The following is a 21,853-nucleotide window of genomic DNA, read 5'->3' on the forward strand; positions in this document are numbered from 1 at the left end:
TCTCTCCCAATGCCTGTGAATAAAGAAATAAAAGGGGAGGAGGCAAACTTGCGAGGAAGGCTCCATTAAATCAAATTAGGCTAAAAATAGAAACGTCTAATTGACTCTGAGCTTGTCTCAGCATCGTGTCGATGCTTTGGGAGAGTATTAGCATCACTAACTTGCCAAAAGTCAGTGTAATAATAGCTCAATTCCTTTGCCTCCAGGGGCATGCTTTGCCGCTCCTGTGTGTGTGTGTGTGTGTGTGTGTGTGTGTGTGTGTGTGTTGTTTACGCGTGTGTGTATGTGTGTGTGTGTGTGGATACCTTTGCCTTGGGCCAAGTTGCGGTTGAAGCCCAGCGGAGAGACAAACTCAAAAAGGAAGACAGCGATGGCCGTGACGATGAGCAGCATCACAAACATCATCACCCAAACAGAGGCGCTGAAGGGCTCTTTCGAGGTGGGGGGGCGGGGGGGGGGGGGGGGTGTGGTTATGATGAAGAAGAGGAGAGGGAGTGAGGAGGAAAGGAGGAGGGAAAGGAGAGTTAGTCACAGTAGTTTTGACGGAGCACATTTCCATATTTCTTATTACTCCACTGGAGCAGAGATGGTGTGTGTGTGTGTGTGTGTGTGTGTGTGTGTGTGTATTAGGGGCAGGGTGGGGGGGGATTCTGGAAAGAAACTAGAGAGATCTGATGTGCACTCCAGTGGGCATGTATGAGTGTGTATACGAGCATCAGGGTAGCCAGACAAAGTGTGTGTGTGTGTGTGTGTGTTGTGTGTGCGTGTGCATGCTCAGTCCATGTGTGTTAAGTATGTGACGGCCAGGGTTAGCCCACCCTGAGAGATTGTGCGCTGAGGTGCCTCTAATATGAGCGCCAGAGACACTGAACTGTCACTGATACCCTGGTCTGCAAACGCCCACACACACACAGCATTGACCCCCAGTTCCAGCACATAAAATACATTAGTGTGGCATCGAACACATTGATGCGTCGGGACCAACACACGCATTACCCAAACCGACCCCCTGCCCATCCACAAGACATGAGAAGAGCAGCCGTGGCGGCGGTAGGAGGACGGAGGGGGGGCGTGTCAGGAGTGTTTTGTCTGAGCTGTCGTTCCCAAAAACCAGTTGGCACGCTCCGTTGCCCCCCCCCACCCTTACCCCCGCCGCACATATTCATGCATTGGGGATGTGGAGGCCCAGATATAGTCGAGCGAGCGGCAGAACTTGGCCGTCGTACCGCGCCTGAATAAAATATTCCACTTTATGAGCAAGATTATGCCAACGTGCGCCTCGGCAAAAACCGTCACTCCTCCGCCATGGCCGGCTGGCGTGGGACCAGACAAACGTGACGAAAAAAAAAAAAAAAAGGGCGGGCTGGGGAGAACAAAGGAAGATTTTTTTCTTACCGAGGAATGCAGAGGGAGAGACGGTGCCGTTGCTACGCGACACCATCACGCTGATGCCCGTCTCCACAAAGGGCACGGAGAAGTCGATGACCTCCGACCTCTCCTCATTGATGGTCAACGAGCCGACCGCCATGGCGGCTTTCTTATACACCACCTGTGTGGACAGAGAGGGGGTGTGGTCAGTCAAAACATCGATCATAGTGTCCATGAAGCAGTGATTTTTGGAAAGAGAAATGTAGTCGTCTTATTTACGTCTTATTTATGTCTTATTTATGTCTTACTTATGTCTTATTTTATCTACTTATGTCTACTAGTGTATACAGTCGGTGACTATATGGGTGTTATTTCATGTCTAGAGGGCTCTAATCATTTTAAAAAGCACATTTAGAAGGCGGGGCTGCACGGTGTTCGAGTGGTTAGCGCGCCGACCTCACAGCTAGGAGACCCGAGTTCAATCCCATCAGTTTGCATGTTCTCCCTGTGCATGCGTGGGTTTTCTCCGGGTACTCCGGTTTCCTCCCACATTCCAAAAACATGCTAGGTTAATTGGCGACTCCAAATTGTCCATAGGTATGAATGAGTGTGAATGGTTGTTTGTCTATATGTGCCCTGTGATTGGCTGGCGACCAGTCCAGGGTATACCCCGCCTCTTGCTTGCAGACAGCTGGGATAGGCTCCAGCACCCCTGCGACCCTCGTGAGGATAAGCGGTAGAAAATGAATGAATGAATGAGTTCTCCTCCTATTTTGTGTGGAAGTGGTAACTTTTTGGCTTCTTATTTTGTCTTTCACCACCCTCGGCCATCTCTGTGTGGAGTTTGCATGTTCTCCCCGTGCATGTGTGGGTTTTCTCCGGGTACTCCGGTTTCCTCCCACATTCCAAAAACATGCTAGGTTAATTGGCGACTCCAAATTGTCCATAGGTATGAATGTGAGTGTGAATGGTTGTTTGTCTATATGTGCTCTGTGATTGGCTGGCTACCAGTCCAGGGTGTACCCCGCCTCTCGCCCGCAGACAGCTGGGATAGGCTCCAGCACCCCTGCGACCCTCGTGAGGATAAGCGGTAGAAAATGAATGAATGAATGAGTTCTCCTCCTATTTTGTGTGGAAGTGGTAACTTTTTGGCTTCTTATTTTGTATTTCACCACCCTCAGGCATCTCTGTGTGGAGTTTGCACGTTCTCCCTGTGCATGTGTGGGTTTTCTCCGGGTACTCCAGTTTCCTCCAACATTCCAAAAACATGCTAGGTTAATTGGCGACTCCAAATTGTCCATAGGTATGAATGTGAGTGTGAATGGTTGTTTGTCTATATGTGCCCTGTGATTGGCTGGGCACCAGTCCAGGGTGTAAACCGCCTCTCGCTTGAAGACAGCTGGGATAGGCTCCAGCACAACCGCCACCCTTGTAAGGATAAGCGGTAGAAATTGAATGAATGAATGAATTAATATTTACAGGATTAAACATACAAAAATATGACATTTATAAATAAGGACACCTACTTATACTGGTGAAGTCTGTTACCACCCAGAGTGTCATTATCCACTGCGATACGGTAGCATTACACCAGTCTATCTATGCCATTGTGACACCTGGTGTTCCCAGGGCTCTGTTTTAGATCCACTTTTTTCATTATCATGTGGATGACACACAGCTCCATCCTTACTTTTACTTTTTGAACTCCACTGTTACACCGTCCTGATCAATGGCAAAATGCTGTGGGCATCTGGTATTTCTACTTAGGCTGTGACTCACGCCCCTGGTGGTTAGCATGACACGCTAACACCTGCTAGAAGAAGGAGAAAGATGCAGTCCAGGGAAGTGAAATATCACAAAGAATGTCAGCCATCGTTTGGGGGTATTTTCAGACGGACGTCACAGCAAAGAAAAACGCAGCTGTCGTCTTTGCGGTGGCGTGTGCATGTATACGTTGTGACACGTGCAGCTTTACAAGAGATGAAATGCGCGAGTAAGGCGCCATCTGATCCTCGTGGCGTGTCCAAAGGCTGCTAGCTCATGTCAGCATGGATGCTTGTCTTGGTGTGACAGCACGGAATCAATGTGTTTATTGTTGGGGGGGAGGGGGGGGGTAGTAAAATCATCAGAAATGACGCGGTTCAAACGACTAGTAGGTTTTTTAGCATCAGACAAACATGGCAGTGATCCTGAAGGTTTCATTAAACCGTCCAGTAGATTCAAGCTGATGTTCCACGACTTGCATTACTCAAAAAAAAAATTGGCTGCTTTTTCAAAAACCCAGGCCAAGGAGTGTATCGCGGGCCAAGGGGGAAGCCATTAATTGTAGAGGGATCCATTTAACATACTGAAATATGAAATACATTTATCGACTTGGCAAGTCTGTGGGTTGGACCGACCCAGAATAACAAGGACAAAGATATTCATTTCAATGCATAATCACATTGTGATATATTTCATTTTCCAATTAGACTGGGCCAGTAGAGGTTGGTTGTTGGCTGGATTTCACAGGAAATACACAATCATTCATGGACTGATTGGACCGCGTAGTACACTGTAGGTACTTTGTGAGGACCTCTGCCAATATCGACACAAGGAATTGGCTTGATTTGTCATTCAGTTGCGTTGCGTAGTCACAAAGTACCAGATTTACAAAACTTCGGAAAATGCATTCAGATCCTGCTGCTTTGCTGATGATGGAAAGTGAAACAAGTAAACACGAAACACATAAATATTGCAATTTCGTGATGTGACCTGAAATAATCTTGTTTATCGTAGTTTGTTGTTTCCAGACCCCAACACCAAAAGCCAATTTTACCAAAGTAGGACTCAATATTAATAAATGCAATATTTTTGTAGTTATGGCACAAAATATTTGTTTACAATCTTCTGAATGCAGTTTTTAACTTTAGAGCCCTTTAGACATGAAATAACACCCCTATAGTTAACTTGACATTTGTATTACCCAGTATAATTCATTCATTTTCTACTGCTTATCCTCACGAGGGTCGCAGGGGGTGCTGGAGCCTATCCCAGCTGTCTTCGGGCGAGAGGCGGGGTACACCCTGGGCTGGTGGCCAGCCAATCACAGGGCACATATAGACAAACAACCATTCACACTCACATTCATACCTATGGACAATTTGGAGTCGCTAATTAACCTAGCATGTTTTTTGGAATGTGGGAGGAAACCGGAGTACCCGGAGAAAACCCACGCATGCACGGGGAGAACATGCAAACTCCACACAGAGATAGCCGAGAGTGGAATTGAACTTGGGTCTCCTAGCTGTGAGGCCTCCAGCCGGAAAATAAGACATTCATTCATTCATTTTCTACTGCTTATCCTCACGAGGGTCGTGGCGGGGTGCTGGAGCCTATCCCAGCTGCTCTACCATCGTTTTCTGGACAATGTACTTCCTTTCTGTTTTAAATGGCTTTACACTCACATTATAATAAGAGTCAATAAGATGCCAATAGCTGCACGGCGGTCGAGTGGTTAGCGCACAGACCTCACAGCTATGACACCAGGGTTCAATTCCACCCTCGGCCATCTCTTTGTGGAGTTTGCATGTTCTCCCCGTGCATGCGTAGGTCCTCCCACATTCCAAAAACATGCTAGGTTAATTGGCGACTCTAAATTAGGTAAGAATGTGAGTGTGAATGGTTGTTTGTCTATATGTGTCCTATGATTGGCTGGCCACCAGTCCAGGGTGTTTCCCGCCTCTCGCCCGAAGACAGCTGGGATAGGCTCCAGCACTCCCCGTGACCCTCGTGAGGATAAGCAGTAGAAAATGAATGAATGAATGAAGATGCCAATAAAACTCCTGCTTGAGTCTCAGTCACAGTAAGTGTATTCTTAGTGACGAGTCTCGTGCCTGCCACCTAGTGGTCAATGTAGAATATAATACTAATTCACAATTCGAATGCTTCTTCTGCCTTGGATTTGTATTTTGGTCCATCTGGTTAGATCCTTCAGCCATTTTACATTCTTGCAAATACTTCATTTAGGCCAAGAATAATATAATTTATTTCTGTTTATGTATACCTTATTAGTGAAATATGGTAATTAATGTTTAATTATTAAAGGAGCTGCTGGAAAAAAAAACACATAAATACATAAATGCAACTTTCATTTCGCCCCCCCCCCCCTCAGGAGAAGACATGTCATGCATGAAGCAGATGTCGGGGTGACTGAGGTGTGCGAGGAGCGTGTACCTCTCCCACCATGCCGTTCCAAACGTTGTTGATCTTCTTGCCGTGTTTGCCGTTGGTCACCAGGTAGAGGTCATAGGTGAACTTGACGTTCCTGGCGATCTTCTTCAGGATGTCAATGCAGAAGCCTTTGCAGCATTGCTTGATGTAGGAACCTCCCGACGTGCTGTTGCTGCAACACACACACACACACACACACACACACACAGAGTTAGTCGTGTTTAACGTGGGCGGACATGATGATGCTGATGTGGGCCAGTTGAAGCAACAGCAGGATTGCTCCACATCTGGAGCGTCCATCAAAGTGTGAACGAGGAATTACGATCAGGAATAGCACTGAAAGGCAGTGTGACATGTGTGTGTGTGTGTGTGTGTGTGTGTGTGTGTGTGTGGTGTTCCTCAGAGTGCCAGCAAACCAGACCAGATGAAAACACAGAGGTACAGAGCAGATGCCGCTGGTCTTTAAATAGAGTCGGCCTCTGCAGAACAACCAACCCACATGATTTAAATATCAGCTGTCCTTCATAGCCTGCTTCTGATCGCTTCTTCTTCCTCCTCCTCCGGGGGGGGGGGGGGGGGGGGGGGGGCACACACCTCTGTACCCCCACAGCAGAGGGAATATTTGGAGTAGTGTCTTTTCTGTGTACCTGACCTATCAGGTCTCTGTTCCAAGATGCTCCAATGGGTGTGGCTAGCCCATCCCATCTGTCCCCGGGCGAGAGGCGGGGCACACCCCGGACTGGTCGTCAGCCAATCACAGGCCACATATAGACAAACAACCATTCACACTCACATTCATACCTTATGGACAATTTGGAGTCACCAATTAACCTAGCATGTTTTTGGAATGTGGGAGGAAACCGGATTACCGGAGAACATGCAAACTGATGGGATTGAACTCGGGTCTCCTAGCTGTGAGGTCTGCGCGCTAACCACTCAACCACCGTGCAGCCCCGCCTTCTTAATGTGCTTTTTAAAATGATTAGAGGCCTCTAGACATGAAATAACACCCATATAGTCACCTAGTGTATACACTAGTAGACATAACTAGATAAAATACATGAATATGTATTTATACATATTTATGTATTTTATTTGTGGGAATGTGTGAGGAAACCGAAGTACCCGGAGAAAACCCACACATGCACGTGGAGCATGCAAACTCCACACAGAGATCGCCGAGGGTGGAATTGAACCCTGGTCTCCTAGCTGTGAGGTCTGTGCGCTAACCACTCAACCGCCGGTAAAAAACACTCTGTAACCCTAAATGACTCCCCCCCCAACTCTTAACTACCATGCAGGCAGAGACCAGGAAGTTCACAGAGGCATTCACATGAGAGAAATGTCGGCAATAGATGAGTGTGTGTGTCTCAGGTGTGTCCGTGCACACATCATGTATACGTTAGACCTTGGCAGCTGAGGCCTCCGTGTCCTTGTGTCACTATGTAAACACTCACAGAGGCGCATTCCCTGAGGTGCGTGTGCATCTGTCTGTTCATGTCACACTTGTATATCAACACAAACACACACTCACAACAAGTACACAAACAAGGACGCGGCGACACTGCAAAAGTTTGATACTTTCTTTACGCCAGGGTTTGGACCAGGGGTTCAAACAAGATGATCCAGCGTCAAAGCCACTTTCTGGGTACAGTTCTGGGTTCAAGTGGGGAGGAGACATACTCCGACATACCTACGGCTTCCTCAGTCATGCTCTAATTTACAATGTTGGCATCTTTTACCTCAGTGAACCGCTACTCCCCCTGTGCCAGCAGCACTTGTGTACGCTAACGATGATTGATCAATTGTTGAGTCATTTTCACTGGATAATAGCATATTTTCTGCCTTGGAGACATTGTGTCTGTAAGTAATGTGCAACTATAACCATAATAATAATAATAATAATAAACCTGGAATGCGCTGTTGATTAGGACACTTGTTTTGTCTAACTTTTATTTTGTAGCATAACATACAATATTGCAGTTATTGTGTATTGTGTGCTGAACACACACACACACACACACACACAAATGGGGCATAAAGAGCTCACTGAGAGCTTATGTGGTGCATCGACAGCGAGATAACAAATATTCAGAAGAGGGCAAGAGGGCTGCACGGCCTGCAAGTGGTTAGCGCACTGACCTCACAGCTAGGAGACCCGAGTTCAATTCCACCTCTGTGTGGCGTTTGCATGTTCTCCCCGTGGGCTCTAAGCACATTTAGAAGGTGGGGCTGCACGGAGTGGTTAGCGCAGACCTCACAGCTAGGAGACCCGAGTTCAATCCCATCAGTTTGCATGTTCTCCCCGTGCATGCGTGTGTTTTTTCCGGGTACTCCGGTTTCCTCCCACATACCAAAAACATGCTACGTTAATTAGCGACTCCAAATTGTCCATAGGTATGAATGTGAGTGTGAATGGTTGTTTGTCTATATGTGCCCTGTGATTGGCTGGCCACCAGTCCAGGGTGTACCCCGCCTCTCGCCCGAAGACAGCTGGGATAGGCTCCAGCACCCCCGTGACCCTCGTGAGGATAAGCGGTAGAAAATGAATGAATGAATGAATTCAGACACTAGACGGCGGCGCAGACGTCACAGCTAGGAGACCCGAGTTCAATTCCACCCTCGGCCATCTCTGTGTGGAGTTTGCATGTTCTCCCCGTGCATGTGTGGGTTTTCTCCGGGTACTCCGGTTTCCTCCCACATTCCAAAAACATGCTAGGTTAATTAGCGACTCCAAATTGTCCATAGGTATGAATGTGAGTGTGAATGGTTGTTTGTCTATATGTGATTGTATATAGTATATGTGTATGTATGTATGTATATATATACATATATATGTACCCCGCCTCTCGCCCAAAGACAGCTGGGTAGGCTCCAGCACCCCCTGCTTCCCTTGTGAGGATACGTGGTAGAAAATGAATGAATGAAGGACAAGAAGAAGAGTTGTGTGACATTTCTCTGCAGACATTTGGGCCAAGACGTGACAAGCGTCTTGACGGCACATCCCCATATTCCCAGACATTGGGAAGTTTTCCTTCCAAATTGGTCACCTAATGGACAGCTGAGCAGCTTTAGGGGATGGATGTCATGGCAGACATGTTTCAAGAGGATAAAGCAAAGTTCTGCAATCTCATCCGGTCATGTGCTCTGACAGAGAAAGGAAAGGAGGCCAAGTGCTGAAGAGGCAGGTTAGCGGGAAGCTAAAATGTGAGGTGTGCAGCAATCCACTGCGGACGAAGACGCCAGGAGAATATTCCGGGAGGTTGAAGTCGGTGCGGGATGGGACTGGGATGGTGTCGGAGAACGGCTTTGTGGCAGCGGTCCAAATGAGTCACGAGGAACGGCGAAGAGCTATCCCACAAGGAAAGTCGTCTTAGTTTCTACTCTCCACTTGCCGCTCACACTGCTGTGATTTATTTAGCAGTTTGTGTAAAAGAAACGCAAAAGGAATGTGACGGGAATACCAACCTTGGACCCTATTTGTGTAAAACAACACATGCATGCAGAATGCTGCTGTTTTTAGACCCAAACCAAGAAAATGCGCTTGATGGGACAACGTCTGAAGGCCCGGAGCTGTGAGAAAAGGAGCGCTAATAGGATGAAGACAGTATGTCGAGAGAGAGCCGTTCACGGTTCGTCAACGCAACATGGAGAACAAGCGACGGCGCACATGAACGCGTGAATCACAATGAATAAATGCACCATTGTAAGCACCACGACAACACAACGCTTTGACCACAAAATAACCGAAGAGGAAAAAAAAGAGTCATCAGTAAGCATGACAGCACTAATTAGCTAGCAATCAAACCTCCCAATCAGAATCATAGCATTCATTTTCCATTCAACGGCTTTTCTGTTTTCTATTTATTTTCCGTCATTAATCCTTGCTTGTTATTTAACAATAAAATAGATTTTTTTTACTTGATTAACAACAAGTAATCCCCATAATTAAATGTATAATCATATTTTCACTGTTAAATATCTTTCATATTTCATTCAATTCATCTGTACATTTTGAACTGTGAACTGACTTATTATTGTTTTTATTATTAGTACTTAGCTGCACGGTGGTCTAGTGGTTAGCGTGCAGACCTTACAGCTAAGAGACCTGAGTTCGATCCCGGGTACTCCGGTTTCCTCCCACATTCCAAAAAACATGCTAGGTTAATTAGCAACTCCAAATTGTCCATAGGTATGAATGTGAGTGTGAATGGTTGTTTGTCTATATGTGCCCTGTGATTGGCCGGCCACCAGTCCAGGGTGTACCCCGCCTCTTGCCTGAAGACAGCTGGGATAGGCTCCAGCACCCCCCGTGACCCTCGTGAGGAAAAAGCGGTAGAAAATGAATAAATGAATGAATGAAATATCAGTGAATGCATGGCGGTCAAGTGGTTAGCACAGCTAGGAGACTAGGGTTCAATTCCACCCTCGGCCATCTCTGTGCGAAGTTTGCATGTTCTCCCCATGCATGTGTGGGTTTTCTCCGGGTACTCCGGTTTCCTCCCACATTCCAAAAACATGCTAGGTTAATTAGCGACTCCAAATTGTCCATAGGTATGAATGTGAGTGTGAATGGTTGTTTGTCTATATGTGCCCTGTGATTGGCTGGCTACCAGTCCAGGGTGTACTCTGCCTCTCGCCTAAAGACAGCTGGGATACGCTCCAGCACCCCCGCGACCGAAGAAAATGGAAATTTTTATTTCTCTGTCCTTGATTTTTTTTTTGTTTGTAAAGCGCTTTTCAAATAAAGTTTTTGTACAAGCCGTGTTGGCGTGTTGGACGTGCTTACTCTTTGACGTGCTTCCGGCAGGGCACAGAGTTCCTCATGCAGGTTCCGGTGAGGATGTCTACGTTGTCCACGATGACGAAGGGCTTCTCCTCCAGCGTGACGATGGACAAGTGGTTCTCGTCGGCGTCCTCGTCGCCGTGCGAATTGTAGCGTGGCCACACGGGGAACATCAAGGACAGCGTCCCGTTCTCCCAGCGGCCCATCTGAGTGCAAACACAACATGAATCACGCTGGGCATGATGATGATGATGATGATGATGATGATGATGATGATGATGACGGTACATTACCTTCTCCCACGTCCTTTCGCTGTTCAGCACGATGACCACCAACTTGGGGTTGGCCTGGTAACCATCGGGGGTGAAGGACAGATCTCTGCCCTCGTTCCACACGTGCATCATGTGTCTGGCGAGCACACACACACACAGATGGAGGGGGGGGTGAGAAGGAAAGGCTGTTATTTGCTTGTGTGTGTGTGTGTGTGTGTGTATGAGAAGTGTGCACGAGAGCGCATAACTTTGAAATAACAAGTTAAGCGCTCTGTAATCACTGCGGGAGTGAGAGATCCTCTTCAAATCGATGCTGCCTTCACCCACTGTGTGTGTGTGCGTGTGTGTGTATGTGTGTGTACGTGTATGTGTACTGTGTGTGTTTGTGTGTGTGTGGGAGGGGGACGAGTCAGAGGGCACATATCTCACCCATCAACACTCAGCATTGATTTCTGAGAGTCGAGGGTGCAACAAGGCAGCCTCACTCTCTTACTCACGACCTAGCAAACACACACACACATGCACACACACACATGCACACACTTCCTTTCCTTAGCGCAAACGTGCACATACACAAATTTAATCGAGTGAAGCTGCAAAGGCGGGAATGTAGCATTAGAATACACGCTTTACACTCAGATTTGATGTCAGTCTATCTTGTCAAGGGACAATACTATAGGACGTAAACATGGATATACAGTACTTGAGAGTAGTCAGTGTATTTTGTGACTTATTATCCACTGAAAATGAGGTATCCCTGACAAAACATGTAAACAAATGAACAAAACAACTTTTAAAGTTTTCCCGTAACGCATTGTATCTGAACAATGCATTCATTGGGGTGCTGCAAAGACGTCAGCCTCCCTCTGAGCTGCGGTGGCTCCTTCTGGTGGACAGAGGCAGTACTGCAGCGATATCCCCCATTTTCCAAGATACTTGTTCTGTAATGACATGTTTTGCTCAAACGAAATGCATTATGGGAAAACTTGTTTTCATTCATTCATTCATTTTCCTCACGAGGGTCGCGGGGGTGCTGGAGCCTATCCCAACTGTCTTCAGGCGAGAGGCGGGGTACACCCTGGACTGGACTATAGACAAACAACCATTCACACTCACATTCATACCGATGGACAAGTTGGAGTCGCCAATTAACCTAGCCTAGCCTAACCTCTCCGGAATACCCGGAAAAAACCCACACAGAGATGGCCGAGGGTGGAATTGAACCCTGGTCTCCTAGCTGTGAGGTCTGCATGCTAACCACTTGACCGCCGTGCATATTGCTACGTGTGTTTGTATATTTCTCAGGTACAACATTTGAGTGTTAAGTTGCAGGGTGATGAGTTTAGTGTTATTTGTTATATTGTTATATTGAGTGACGACCTCCTGGAATTTCCGGCTTGTTTTTTTTTTCCCCAGCTGCCATAATGCGTTCTGTTGAAGACGACAGGAAGTGAGGCCGGGGGTTCAGAGTTGAGTTTTATCTTGCCGTGGGTTACAGCCGCAACCGTGGCCCATGTTAGGTATTATTGTGGGATTATTCAAAACTGCAATAAAAGCCTGTTGTTCTGGGTATTATACAAACACTACTGTGTGAAATACAACATGTCATCACAATAGTACTTCCTGCAGTGGCTATTCATCTTCTGAATATGAATGTTTTTGGCATATTTCATGACTGATAATAGGCCACATTCAACCACAAAACAACAATGATTTATGAATGAAATTACGAAAAGACGTACTACAGAGTGACTGTGAAATTCAAAGTGTTGAGGGATTAGTCTATAAACCAAGAAGTCAAGGAGGCTTTTCTAGGTTTCTGTTAAGGAGCATCTTTCTTTTTGGGTATGAAAAGGAAGTGCTTGGGTGCATTGCATGCTTCAGAGGCCCCATTAAACGTAAATAAGTGAAAATTTATGACAGGATGGCAGCCGGGAAGTCAACAAGAAACTGCGCCGTGGCTGCGGAGCGCAAATATGCTTAGACATCAAATCTAATAGTCCACATATGCTGCTTTTTTTTTACTGGAAGTCCAAGGGATCCACAGAAAGTTGTTTATGCAAATTGAGAGTAATAAGCTAGCGAGATGAATGAGGTGGCGGTGACAGAGAGGGGAGTGTTAAAGAGTAATATTAGATCAAGCTGTCAACACCCACGATATTGAAATGTGCCGTCGTGTGTGCTAGTACATGCTAATGGGGAAGCGGCCTGATCATCAAGTCCTAAAATATCGCCTTGTTTTAATCACAAAACTCATCCGTCAGCATTGACTTTGACGCATACGACACGTGACCTTCATGTTGGGGACGTCTGTCATAAATTGTATTCAAGACAAAGAAGAGTTTCCTTCAAGCTGTGGTACACCACCAGCTAAAATTTTTTTTCCAACCCAAAAATTTCGGAATTTCAGCTAGCATACTGATCCTGATTTTGCTCCTGATCAAAATGTCAAGAACGGTTGGAAAAAGTGCAAGAATGTACATTTTTGCCTTTCGGACACATGGAGTTCTGGGAGACGTCCGGACTAGATGTCCAAGGCACTGGCCTCCAAACCCAAGGCTTGTATGTTCGAGTCCTTCAGTATTACTACATTTACACTATTTGCTGTTAAACGATTACTACTTTCTGGCCCAAATCAATTGTTACCTCAACAGACATCTGGGGTTGTACCAGTTCTGGTTCTTTACTGGGTTTTGGCCTGATGAAGGTTCCCATTCCACTTTGTTTGGCTTGTTGGAAGACCACCATCATAAATAAAACCGCCTTTATTGCTCTTCTGAGGGCACCAGAGAGCCCCAGTGGCCTAATGGATAAGGCACTGGCCTCCTAAGCCAGGGATTGTAGGTTCGAGTCCTATCTGGGGTGTTTAGGGAACTTCTGTATTACTACATTTACACTATTTGATGTTGAACGTTTTCTTTTTTGTGGCCCAAGTCAATTGTTACCTCAACAGACATCTAAGGTTGTACCAGTTCTGGTTCTTTACTGGGTTTGACTTGATGAAGCTTCCCATTCCACCGCGTTTGGCTTGTTGGAAGACCACCAGCACGAAAAAAAACAGCCCCAGTGGCCTAATGGATAAGGCACTGGCCTCCTAAGCCAGGGATTGTAGGTTTGAGTCCTATCTGGGGTGTCCATCTTGGCTTGAAACAGTACTTTAGTCTCCTATCTACCAAGCTGAAATTGTGGTTTACCGTCCCACCCATAGAAATTGAATCTAAAACCTCTTTCAGGCACAGATCACGATCATTTTCACAGGCGACCTCCAAAGGTGGCATGTTTTTTATGAGGTCTGGTCCTCCACGTTGGAAGACCATCAGCATAAACAGCTCTTCGGATAACACCAGAGAGCCCCAGTGGCCTAATGGATAAGGCACTGGCCTCCTAAGCCAGGGATTGTAGGTTCAAGTCCTATCTGGGGTGTCCATCTTGGGTTGAAACAGTACTTTATTCTCCTATCTATCAAGCTGAAATTGTGGTTTACTGTCCCACCCAAAGAAGTTGAATCTATAACCTCTTTCATGCACAGATCACAATCATTTTCACAGGCGCTCTCCATGAATGCGACCTCCAAAGGTGGCATTGTTTTTATGAGGTCTGGTCCTCCACGTTGGAAGACCATCAGCATGAACAGCTCTTCGGATAACACCAGAGAGCCCCAGTGGCCTAATGGATAAGGCACTGGCCTCCTAAGCCAGGGATTGTAGGTTCGAGTCCTATCTGGGGTGTCCATCTTGGGTTGAAACAGTACTTTAGTCTCCTATCTACCAAGTTGAAAGGATGGTTCTTCCTGTGGTTTACCGTCTCACCCAAAGAAGTTGAATCTAAAACCTCTTTCAGGCACTGATCACGATCTGTTACACAAGCGCTCTCCATGAATGTGGATCTTTTGTGTTACTACATTTACATTGTTCACTGCTAAACCATTCCCAACTCTTGGCCCAAGTCAATTGTTGTCCTCACTCACATCTGGGGTTGTACCAGTTCTGGTTCTTTTCTGGGTTTGGCCCAATGAAGCTTCCCGTTCCACTTTGATTGGCTTGTTGGAAGACCACCGGCATAAACAAAACTGCCTTTGTTGCTCTTCGGGGCACAGCAGAGAGCCCCAGTGGCCTAATGGATAAGGCACTGGCCTCCTAAGCCAGGGATTGTAGGTTCGAGTCCTATCTGGGGTGTCCATCTTGGGTTGAAACAGTACTTTAGTCTCCTATCTACCAAGCTGAAATTGTGGTTTACCGTCCCACCCAAAGAAGTTGAATCTATAACCTCTTTCATGCACAGATCACAATCATTTTCACAGGCGCCCTCCATGAATGCGACCTCCAAAGGTGGCATTGTTTTTATGAGGTCTGGTCCTCCACGTTGGAAGACCATCAGCATAAACAGCTCTTCGGATAACACCAGAGAGCCCCAGTGGCCTAATGGATAAGGCACTGGCCTCCTAAGCCAGGGATTGTAGGTTCGAGTCCTATCTGGGGTGTCCATCTTGGGTTGAAACAGTACTTTAGTCTCCTCAATTGTTGCCTAGACTCACATCTGGGCTTGTACCAGGACCTCATTCCTCATTCCCAGCCCTGAAGTAGCACTCCACCCTTTTCCGACTGAGAACCATGGCATCAGATTTGGAGGTGCCGAGTCTCACCCCAGAGGCAAACCACCCCAGGAAACTTTGAAGGTCATAGCCTGATCAGGCCATCAGAACCACATCCTGATGGCCACAGCTTAGCTAGGGTGCACCAAAAATTGTGCTCAGAACTTTAATAAACAGAATCGGTGACAAAAGCCAACATTCATTTGGCATCACTTTACATAAAAATATGATGTAGTTATTGACACATTTTTAATTTGAGGTGTTTGAACGTTTCCCGCAGCCTGGTGGTTGGGGAGCAATGCCATCCAGCATGCTCGGGGAGATAATATGCTCTTTGAGAAAACTGTAAGAATGAAACTTCAATACAATTGGCTTCCTTATTTTATCATGAAGCCAATTGTAAATAAATATTTGATATTTTATTTTGTAATGTAAGGTTAGCGTCCATATCAACAAAACCCTTCCTGATGGACAACGATACATTAGGCGTCTCTCTAAGATCATTTGTGCGTGTCTTGTAAAATTCATGCAAATTTGTGTAAAACACTGCAGGGTTTGAGTGTACACACACACACACACACACACACACACACACACCTTTTTATTCTAGTGTGTCTAATATATGTTTGTGTGTGTGTGTGTGTGTGTGTGCCACCCACAGAGCCCAACAACAAGGAAAGGAGAACAAAGCTGCTTAAATCCGGACGGTGTGTCCACTCATGTGAAGAGAACACACACACACACACACCCACACACACACACACACACACACACCCACACACGTTTTTTGGCTCCAGCAAAACTGACACAAAGGCCTGCAAGGAGTTTAACTAGAAATAATGAAACAAATGACAAATAAAAGTCAAATCTGCTGAATAATAAGCGATGAATAATAATAATAAAGGAGCAGATGGTCGTACCTGCGTAGGGCGCTGGGCGGCAGCTTCCCCGGGCTGCGGTCGGACGGCGTGCTGAAGCAGCTGCTTTGGGCTTCGGGCAGTTCGCCCTTCTCCCGCAGCATGGCGGTGGCGGCGGACGAGATGATGCCCACCCCGTCCCGCATTCGTGTCTCCAGCGGGTACTCCCAGTCGTCGTAGGACACGGAGATCATTCCTAGAGGAAAGGCCTGGGGGGGAAGGCGGAGGGGAGGGGGGGGAGACGATGAATATCAACTATGGTTTTGTCTGTGTAAAAAATGTACCGTTTGGATTCTAGTAATCCCTCCTTTATGCCACTTAGTCGATTCCAGACACAACCGTCAGCAGCAAATTTACGAAAAGTAGAATTCCTCATTCATAAATTGTAGATTTTCATAGTTAAAGCAGAGAAAACCAACTTCGAAATATAATTTTTACCATGATTAGAGCCCTCTAGACATGAAATAACACCCCTATAGTCACATTTACAGACCCAATATTGGGTCTGTTAGCCAACATATATGTTAGCCAATATATAGTAAGACATATGATATAATAAGACATAAAGTGTATATGTATATATAAAAGAGATCCAATATAGTAAGACATATGAAATAATAAGACATATATAAAACATAAAGTGTCTTATATACTGTATTTAATAAATCCAATATTGTAAGACATACGTATATATAATAAGACATATAAGACATAGTGTCTTTTATATACATATATGATAGACCCGATATAAAAAGACATATATAAGACATAAAGTGTCTTATTTAATAAATCCAATATTGTAAGACATACATATAATATAATAAGACATATAAGACATAGTGTCTTTTATATACATATATGATAGACCCAATTTAGTAAGACATATGATATAATAAGACATATATAAGACATATAGTGTCTTATATACTGTATGTAATAAATCCAATATTGTAAGACATATACTATAAAAAGACATAAGACATTGTGTCTTTTATATACATATATAATAAACCCGATATAGTAAGACATGATATAATAAGACATATATAAGACAAAAAGTGTCTTATATACTGTATTTAATAAATCCAATATTGTAAGATATATAATATAATAAGACATAGTGTATTTTATATACCTATATCATAGACCCGATATAGTAAGACAGATATGATAAAATAAGACATAACACAAATTGTTATTATGTGTCGTGTATTGGGTAATAGGAGTGTAAAGATGATTATAGGGGTGCTATATTATGTCGAGAGGGCTCATGTCATGTTAAAAAGCACATTTAAAAGGTAGCCAACAGATTTTCTATGTCTTATATGTCTTACGTTCTTTTATTATGTGTAGCAAAACATGTGCTTAAATACGCATTATTGAACTAGTAAAAGGCTTTATTCAACCACAAATGATTTATTCATTTATATATTCAGGAAAACTGTGATAGGGTGAAGCCACGAAATGGAAAGCGTACTTTTCACTATTTTTATGGATATTTGATGCATTAGCGAGAGCACGTGCGTACATTGTGAGCATGAATGTACGTAAGGTGCTGGATAAAGAAAAGCAAACAAGCCACTCTTTACATGTAAAAGGATTTGCTTCCCAACTTTATCACGCGCAAGCGTCTTTGTCTTAGCGAGGATGTTTTGAAACGTGCTGGCTGGCAGTGAGGATGAATGAAAAGTACTTTAGCGTTTTTGCCAGTACGTGCAAATTAAACTTGAACAAAAAATAAAAAATCCTCATAAAAGCGTCTGAGCAGCAGCTTGGCTGTAATTTCTCTTCTTTGATTAAATCAGTACGACATGAAAAGCGAATTAGTGTTTTTTCCCCTTTCTTATTGTTCTTCCTGCCTGCTGTGGTGTCTTTATGCTAAAGTGACGCTAACTGCAGCACCGCACTGACAGCAGCTTATGCTCATACATCAAGCTTGTATTGATCCTCTTTTTATCTCTCACTGCCAAAAAAGCAACTAAGTGCATTTCTAAAAAGTGCTGAATTTGCACTCATCTTGTATTTTTTTTTTTTAAGTAATGTGGAGGGCGACACGGTGGTCGAGTGGTTAGCGCGCAGCTAGGAGACCAGGGTTCAATTCCACCGTCGGCCATCTCTGTGTGGAGTTTGCATGTTCCCCCCCGTGTATGTGTGGGGTTTTCTCCGGGTACTCCGGTTTCCTCCCACATTCCAAAAACATGCTAGGTTAATTAGCGACTCCAAGTTGTCCATAGGTATGAATGTGAGTGTGAATGGTTGTTTGTCTATGACCAAGGTTATGAATGAGCAAGGTTATGCAAGGTTATGTTCATTGCAGGTTATAGATTGTCTATGATAGATTGTGTATGTCTGCTCTGTGATTGGCTGGCAACCAGTCCGGGGTGTACCCCGCCTCTCGCCCGAAGACAGCTGGGATAGGCTCCAGCGCCCCTGAAACCCTCGTGAGAAAATGAATGAATGAATGAATAATGTGGACTCTCTAAGCTAGGTCCATGCAATCAAGTTCTACAGCGCTTATTCGCTGATTAGAATCACAGCAAAGCTGGAGCCTATCCCAGCTGACTTTCTGCAAGAGGGCGGGTTAAACCGTGGACAGGACGCCAGCCAATCACAGGGCAGACATACACAATCTATCATAGACAATCTATAACCTTGCATAACCTTGCTCATCCCACTTCTATTGTGATTAGGATATTAGCAAAATTAACATTACATAAAAAGAATAAACACTGCTTCACTTCTTTATAATGTTCAAATGTTGATTCCACAGTTTGACCCTGGAACAGATAATTGGTCGGAATGGATTGGTTAGTGTAATGTGCTGCTTATGTACCTCTGGTGTAAAGTCTGGGTTTCCGGTGGTGAGACTGGACACGATCCAGATATATCCGGCTCCAATGAGGCCCAAGGAGCGCGCCTCCTCCAGGATGTACCTGCCAAGGAGGTGAAGCGTGTGTCACAAAGTGTCAAATGTTTTTCTTTCTCCACTGATGAAAGGCGGCAGTTGTGACAGGTCCTTACACGGCCTCGTCCTTGGAGCAGTAGAGCAGGATGACGGGACTTTGGATCCTTTTGAGGGCGATGTGAGATTTGGAGTTGGGGTCGCCGTCCACAGCGTCCAGCGTGACCACGCTTTGAAGGTCCCAGCGCACGAAGCTGTGACAGTGGAGCGGAAGAAAGAAAGATTTCAAGCAAGTGATGTTCTATCGAGGAGTGTCTTAGAACAGTGGACTATTCCGCCATTTTCATTTGAAGGAGTCAGATGGATGGATGGATGGATGGATGGAGGGATGGATGGAAGGATGGAGGGATGGATGGAAGGATAGACTTCCTTTATTTTCATTGCACAATAACGCAGATACTGAAATATCGGTGCTTCCTTCTGCAATCGATATCAAATCAAAATATCAATACTTTCGATACTTCAGTCCATCCATCCATCTTCTATGTCGGTTTTGGTTTTATTTCATTTGAACATGCATCAGATTACAATTGAATGCATCACATAATCAGTTCACAGTTCCACATGTCCAAAAGGACTAGGAAGAAGCAAAGCTTATTAAATCCTACCCCTCCATATGGTACTTTTACAATCAGTTATTGTTACATTTGTTCACTTCCTGCTTTCTTAATTTAATTTAATTTAATTTAATTTAATTTAATTTAATTTAATTTAATTTAATTTAATTTAATTTAATTTAATTTAATTTAATTTAATTTAATTTAATTTAATTTAATATGATTTGATTCGACCCGACTTCATTTAGCAAAACAAAACAAAACAAAAAATTTAATTTAATTTACTTTACTTTAATTTTTTGGTCACGTACCGAAGTAGGAGGTGATATAAGTATCCAATGACATTTTTAGCTAATTGGTTATTTTTAGCCTTATGCATTATTTTAGCTGTTTGAAGATGAACTATATCAGCAAGTTGAAGTATTTGTTATTTTAGAAATAAGGAGTTAGTATGTTCTCTGTAGGCGGCATTATGAATTATCCTTACTGGCCTTTTTTTGCAGTACATGTAGCGAGTGAAGATTGCTTTTATAGTTATTAGCCCATATTTCCACACAATAAGTAAGATATGGTAGAACCAGAGAGCAATAAAGAGTGTGGAGTGATTTCTGATTGAGAATAAATTTTGCTTTGTTCAATATTGAAATATTTCTGGCCACCTTATGTTGTATATTTGTAATATGAGTTTTCCAGATCATATTTTCATGTATTGTGATCCCCAGAAATGTATTTTCCTTCACCCTTTCAATGTCTACACCATCTATTTTGTATTTGCTGGTATGTATTCTTTCTGCTGTTACCAAACCAAGCATGATTTTAGTTTTATTTAGGTTCAAGGACAATAAAATAAGATGGCATCCATGGAGCTCCTCGGCATTAAAGCTCCACACGTAGGTCTTACTAAAAGCACTTTTACTGTCCAACATTCCTCATTTGGACACCAGACTTCCAATAAACTATTGTGGCTCCTCTGAGACTCATTGGAGGAAAGTTCTCCAGATGCTTTGTGTGTGTGTCTGGACTCATCACCTGTGGTCCACCGTGACCCTCAGCGTGCTGATAAATTCCTGGTAGCCGGGGAACTTGGACGTGACGATAGAGAAGACGTGCCAGTCGTATTCTTCCATGATGGCGAGCATGAGCAGAGCTTCCTGTTGCAGAGCGGCGCCGAACTGAAAGAACGTGGACTTCTCATCCTGGAAAGAAAAAAAAAACAAAACAAGCAACGGAGGCAGTCAGCATATTTTTCTGCGTTAAAATTAATTGCAACAGAGAGCAGAAGAAGTGCGACGGGACGTAATTAAAAGCATTTGTCCAATCAGTAAGTCGTAGATAAGAGGAAGTGTGAACATGAGAGGAACGCACATGGAAGAAGGAAGCATGCTGAGGATTGAAATACTACTTCCTGCCAAAATAAACAGTTGAGTTAGTACTTCCAGCAAAGACGTACATGTTCCGGACACAATTTAAAAGTAGGCTAAAGGGCACAGCTCCCTTTGTTTCAGGAGTCTATCATTGCATCATTGCATAGCACCCACACGAATGAGGCCCCACTCCATTGACGTTCATGCCTCTATCTGGAGAACAGGGGTGTCCAAAGTGCGGCACGTGGCTGCTTTTCATTGGGCCGTGCGACATTCTAAAAATATCATTTAGCAACCACCTTTCAGCATATCAGCGGCTGCATGGCGGACGAGTGGTTAGCACGCAGACCTCACAGCTAGGAAACCAGGGTTCAATTCCACCCTCGGCCATTTCTGTGTGGAGTTTGCATATTCTCTCCTCCGGGTATTCCGATTTCCTCCCACATTCCAAAAACATGCTAGGTTACTTAGCGACTCCAAATTGTCCATAGGTATGAATGTGAGTGTGAATGGTTGTTTGTCTATATGTGCCCTGTGATTGGCTGGCTACCCGTCCAGGGTATACCCCGCCCCTAAAACAGCTGGGATAGACTCCAGCACCCCCGCGACCCTCGTGAGGATAAGCGGTAGAAAATGAATGAATGAATGAACGTGAGTGGTTAGCATGCAGACCTCACAGCTCGGAGACCAGGGTTCAATTCCAACCTCGGCCATCTCTGTGTGGAGTTTGCATGTTCTCCCCGTGCATGCGTGGGTTTTCTCCGGGTACTCCGGTTTCCTCCCACATTCCAAAAAAAAACATGCTAGGTTAATTAGCGACTCCA

General features: G+C 44.6%; 1 protein-coding gene and 6 non-coding genes across 8 annotated transcripts in view; 6 read left to right on the forward strand and 1 right to left on the reverse strand.

The window, feature by feature from the left end:
- Positions 1 to 21,853, reverse strand: part of grin2ab (glutamate receptor, ionotropic, N-methyl D-aspartate 2A, b) — a 127,435-nt gene that overhangs the window by 15,889 nt on the left and 89,693 nt on the right. For both annotated transcript variants that reach the window (XM_058086876.2, XM_058086867.2), the window contains 9 exons: positions 20,695 to 20,861; positions 19,168 to 19,302; positions 18,980 to 19,079; positions 16,150 to 16,355; positions 10,660 to 10,774; positions 10,370 to 10,572; positions 5,584 to 5,752; positions 1,396 to 1,549; positions 306 to 431 (listed from right to left, as the gene is read on the reverse strand). In XM_058086876.2, coding sequence (XP_057942859.2) covers positions 306 to 431; positions 1,396 to 1,549; positions 5,584 to 5,752; positions 10,370 to 10,572; positions 10,660 to 10,774; positions 16,150 to 16,355; positions 18,980 to 19,079; positions 19,168 to 19,302; positions 20,695 to 20,861 — 1,375 coding nt within the window. The remainder of the gene's footprint in view (positions 1 to 305; positions 432 to 1,395; positions 1,550 to 5,583; positions 5,753 to 10,369; positions 10,573 to 10,659; positions 10,775 to 16,149; positions 16,356 to 18,979; positions 19,080 to 19,167; positions 19,303 to 20,694; positions 20,862 to 21,853) is intronic.
- trnar-ccu (transfer RNA arginine (anticodon CCU)) lies at positions 13,431 to 13,503 on the forward strand. The gene has a single exon. It is a non-coding gene; the product is annotated as a tRNA-Arg (tRNA).
- Positions 13,699 to 13,771, forward strand: trnar-ccu (transfer RNA arginine (anticodon CCU)). Its single transcript has one exon. It is a non-coding gene; the product is annotated as a tRNA-Arg (tRNA).
- Positions 13,989 to 14,061, forward strand: trnar-ccu (transfer RNA arginine (anticodon CCU)). Its single transcript has one exon. It is a non-coding gene; the product is annotated as a tRNA-Arg (tRNA).
- On the forward strand, positions 14,294 to 14,366 carry trnar-ccu (transfer RNA arginine (anticodon CCU)). The gene has a single exon. It is a non-coding gene; the product is annotated as a tRNA-Arg (tRNA).
- Positions 14,741 to 14,813, forward strand: trnar-ccu (transfer RNA arginine (anticodon CCU)). Its single transcript has one exon. It is a non-coding gene; the product is annotated as a tRNA-Arg (tRNA).
- Positions 15,046 to 15,118, forward strand: trnar-ccu (transfer RNA arginine (anticodon CCU)). The gene has a single exon. It is a non-coding gene; the product is annotated as a tRNA-Arg (tRNA).

The sequence above is a fragment of the Doryrhamphus excisus genome, linkage group LG9, assembly GCF_037039965.1.
Source record: "Doryrhamphus excisus strain RoL-2023G ecotype Guam linkage group LG9, RoL_Dexc_Guam_v1.1, whole genome shotgun sequence".
In the NCBI taxonomy this organism is placed as follows: domain Eukaryota; kingdom Metazoa; phylum Chordata; class Actinopteri; order Syngnathiformes; family Syngnathidae; genus Doryrhamphus; species Doryrhamphus excisus.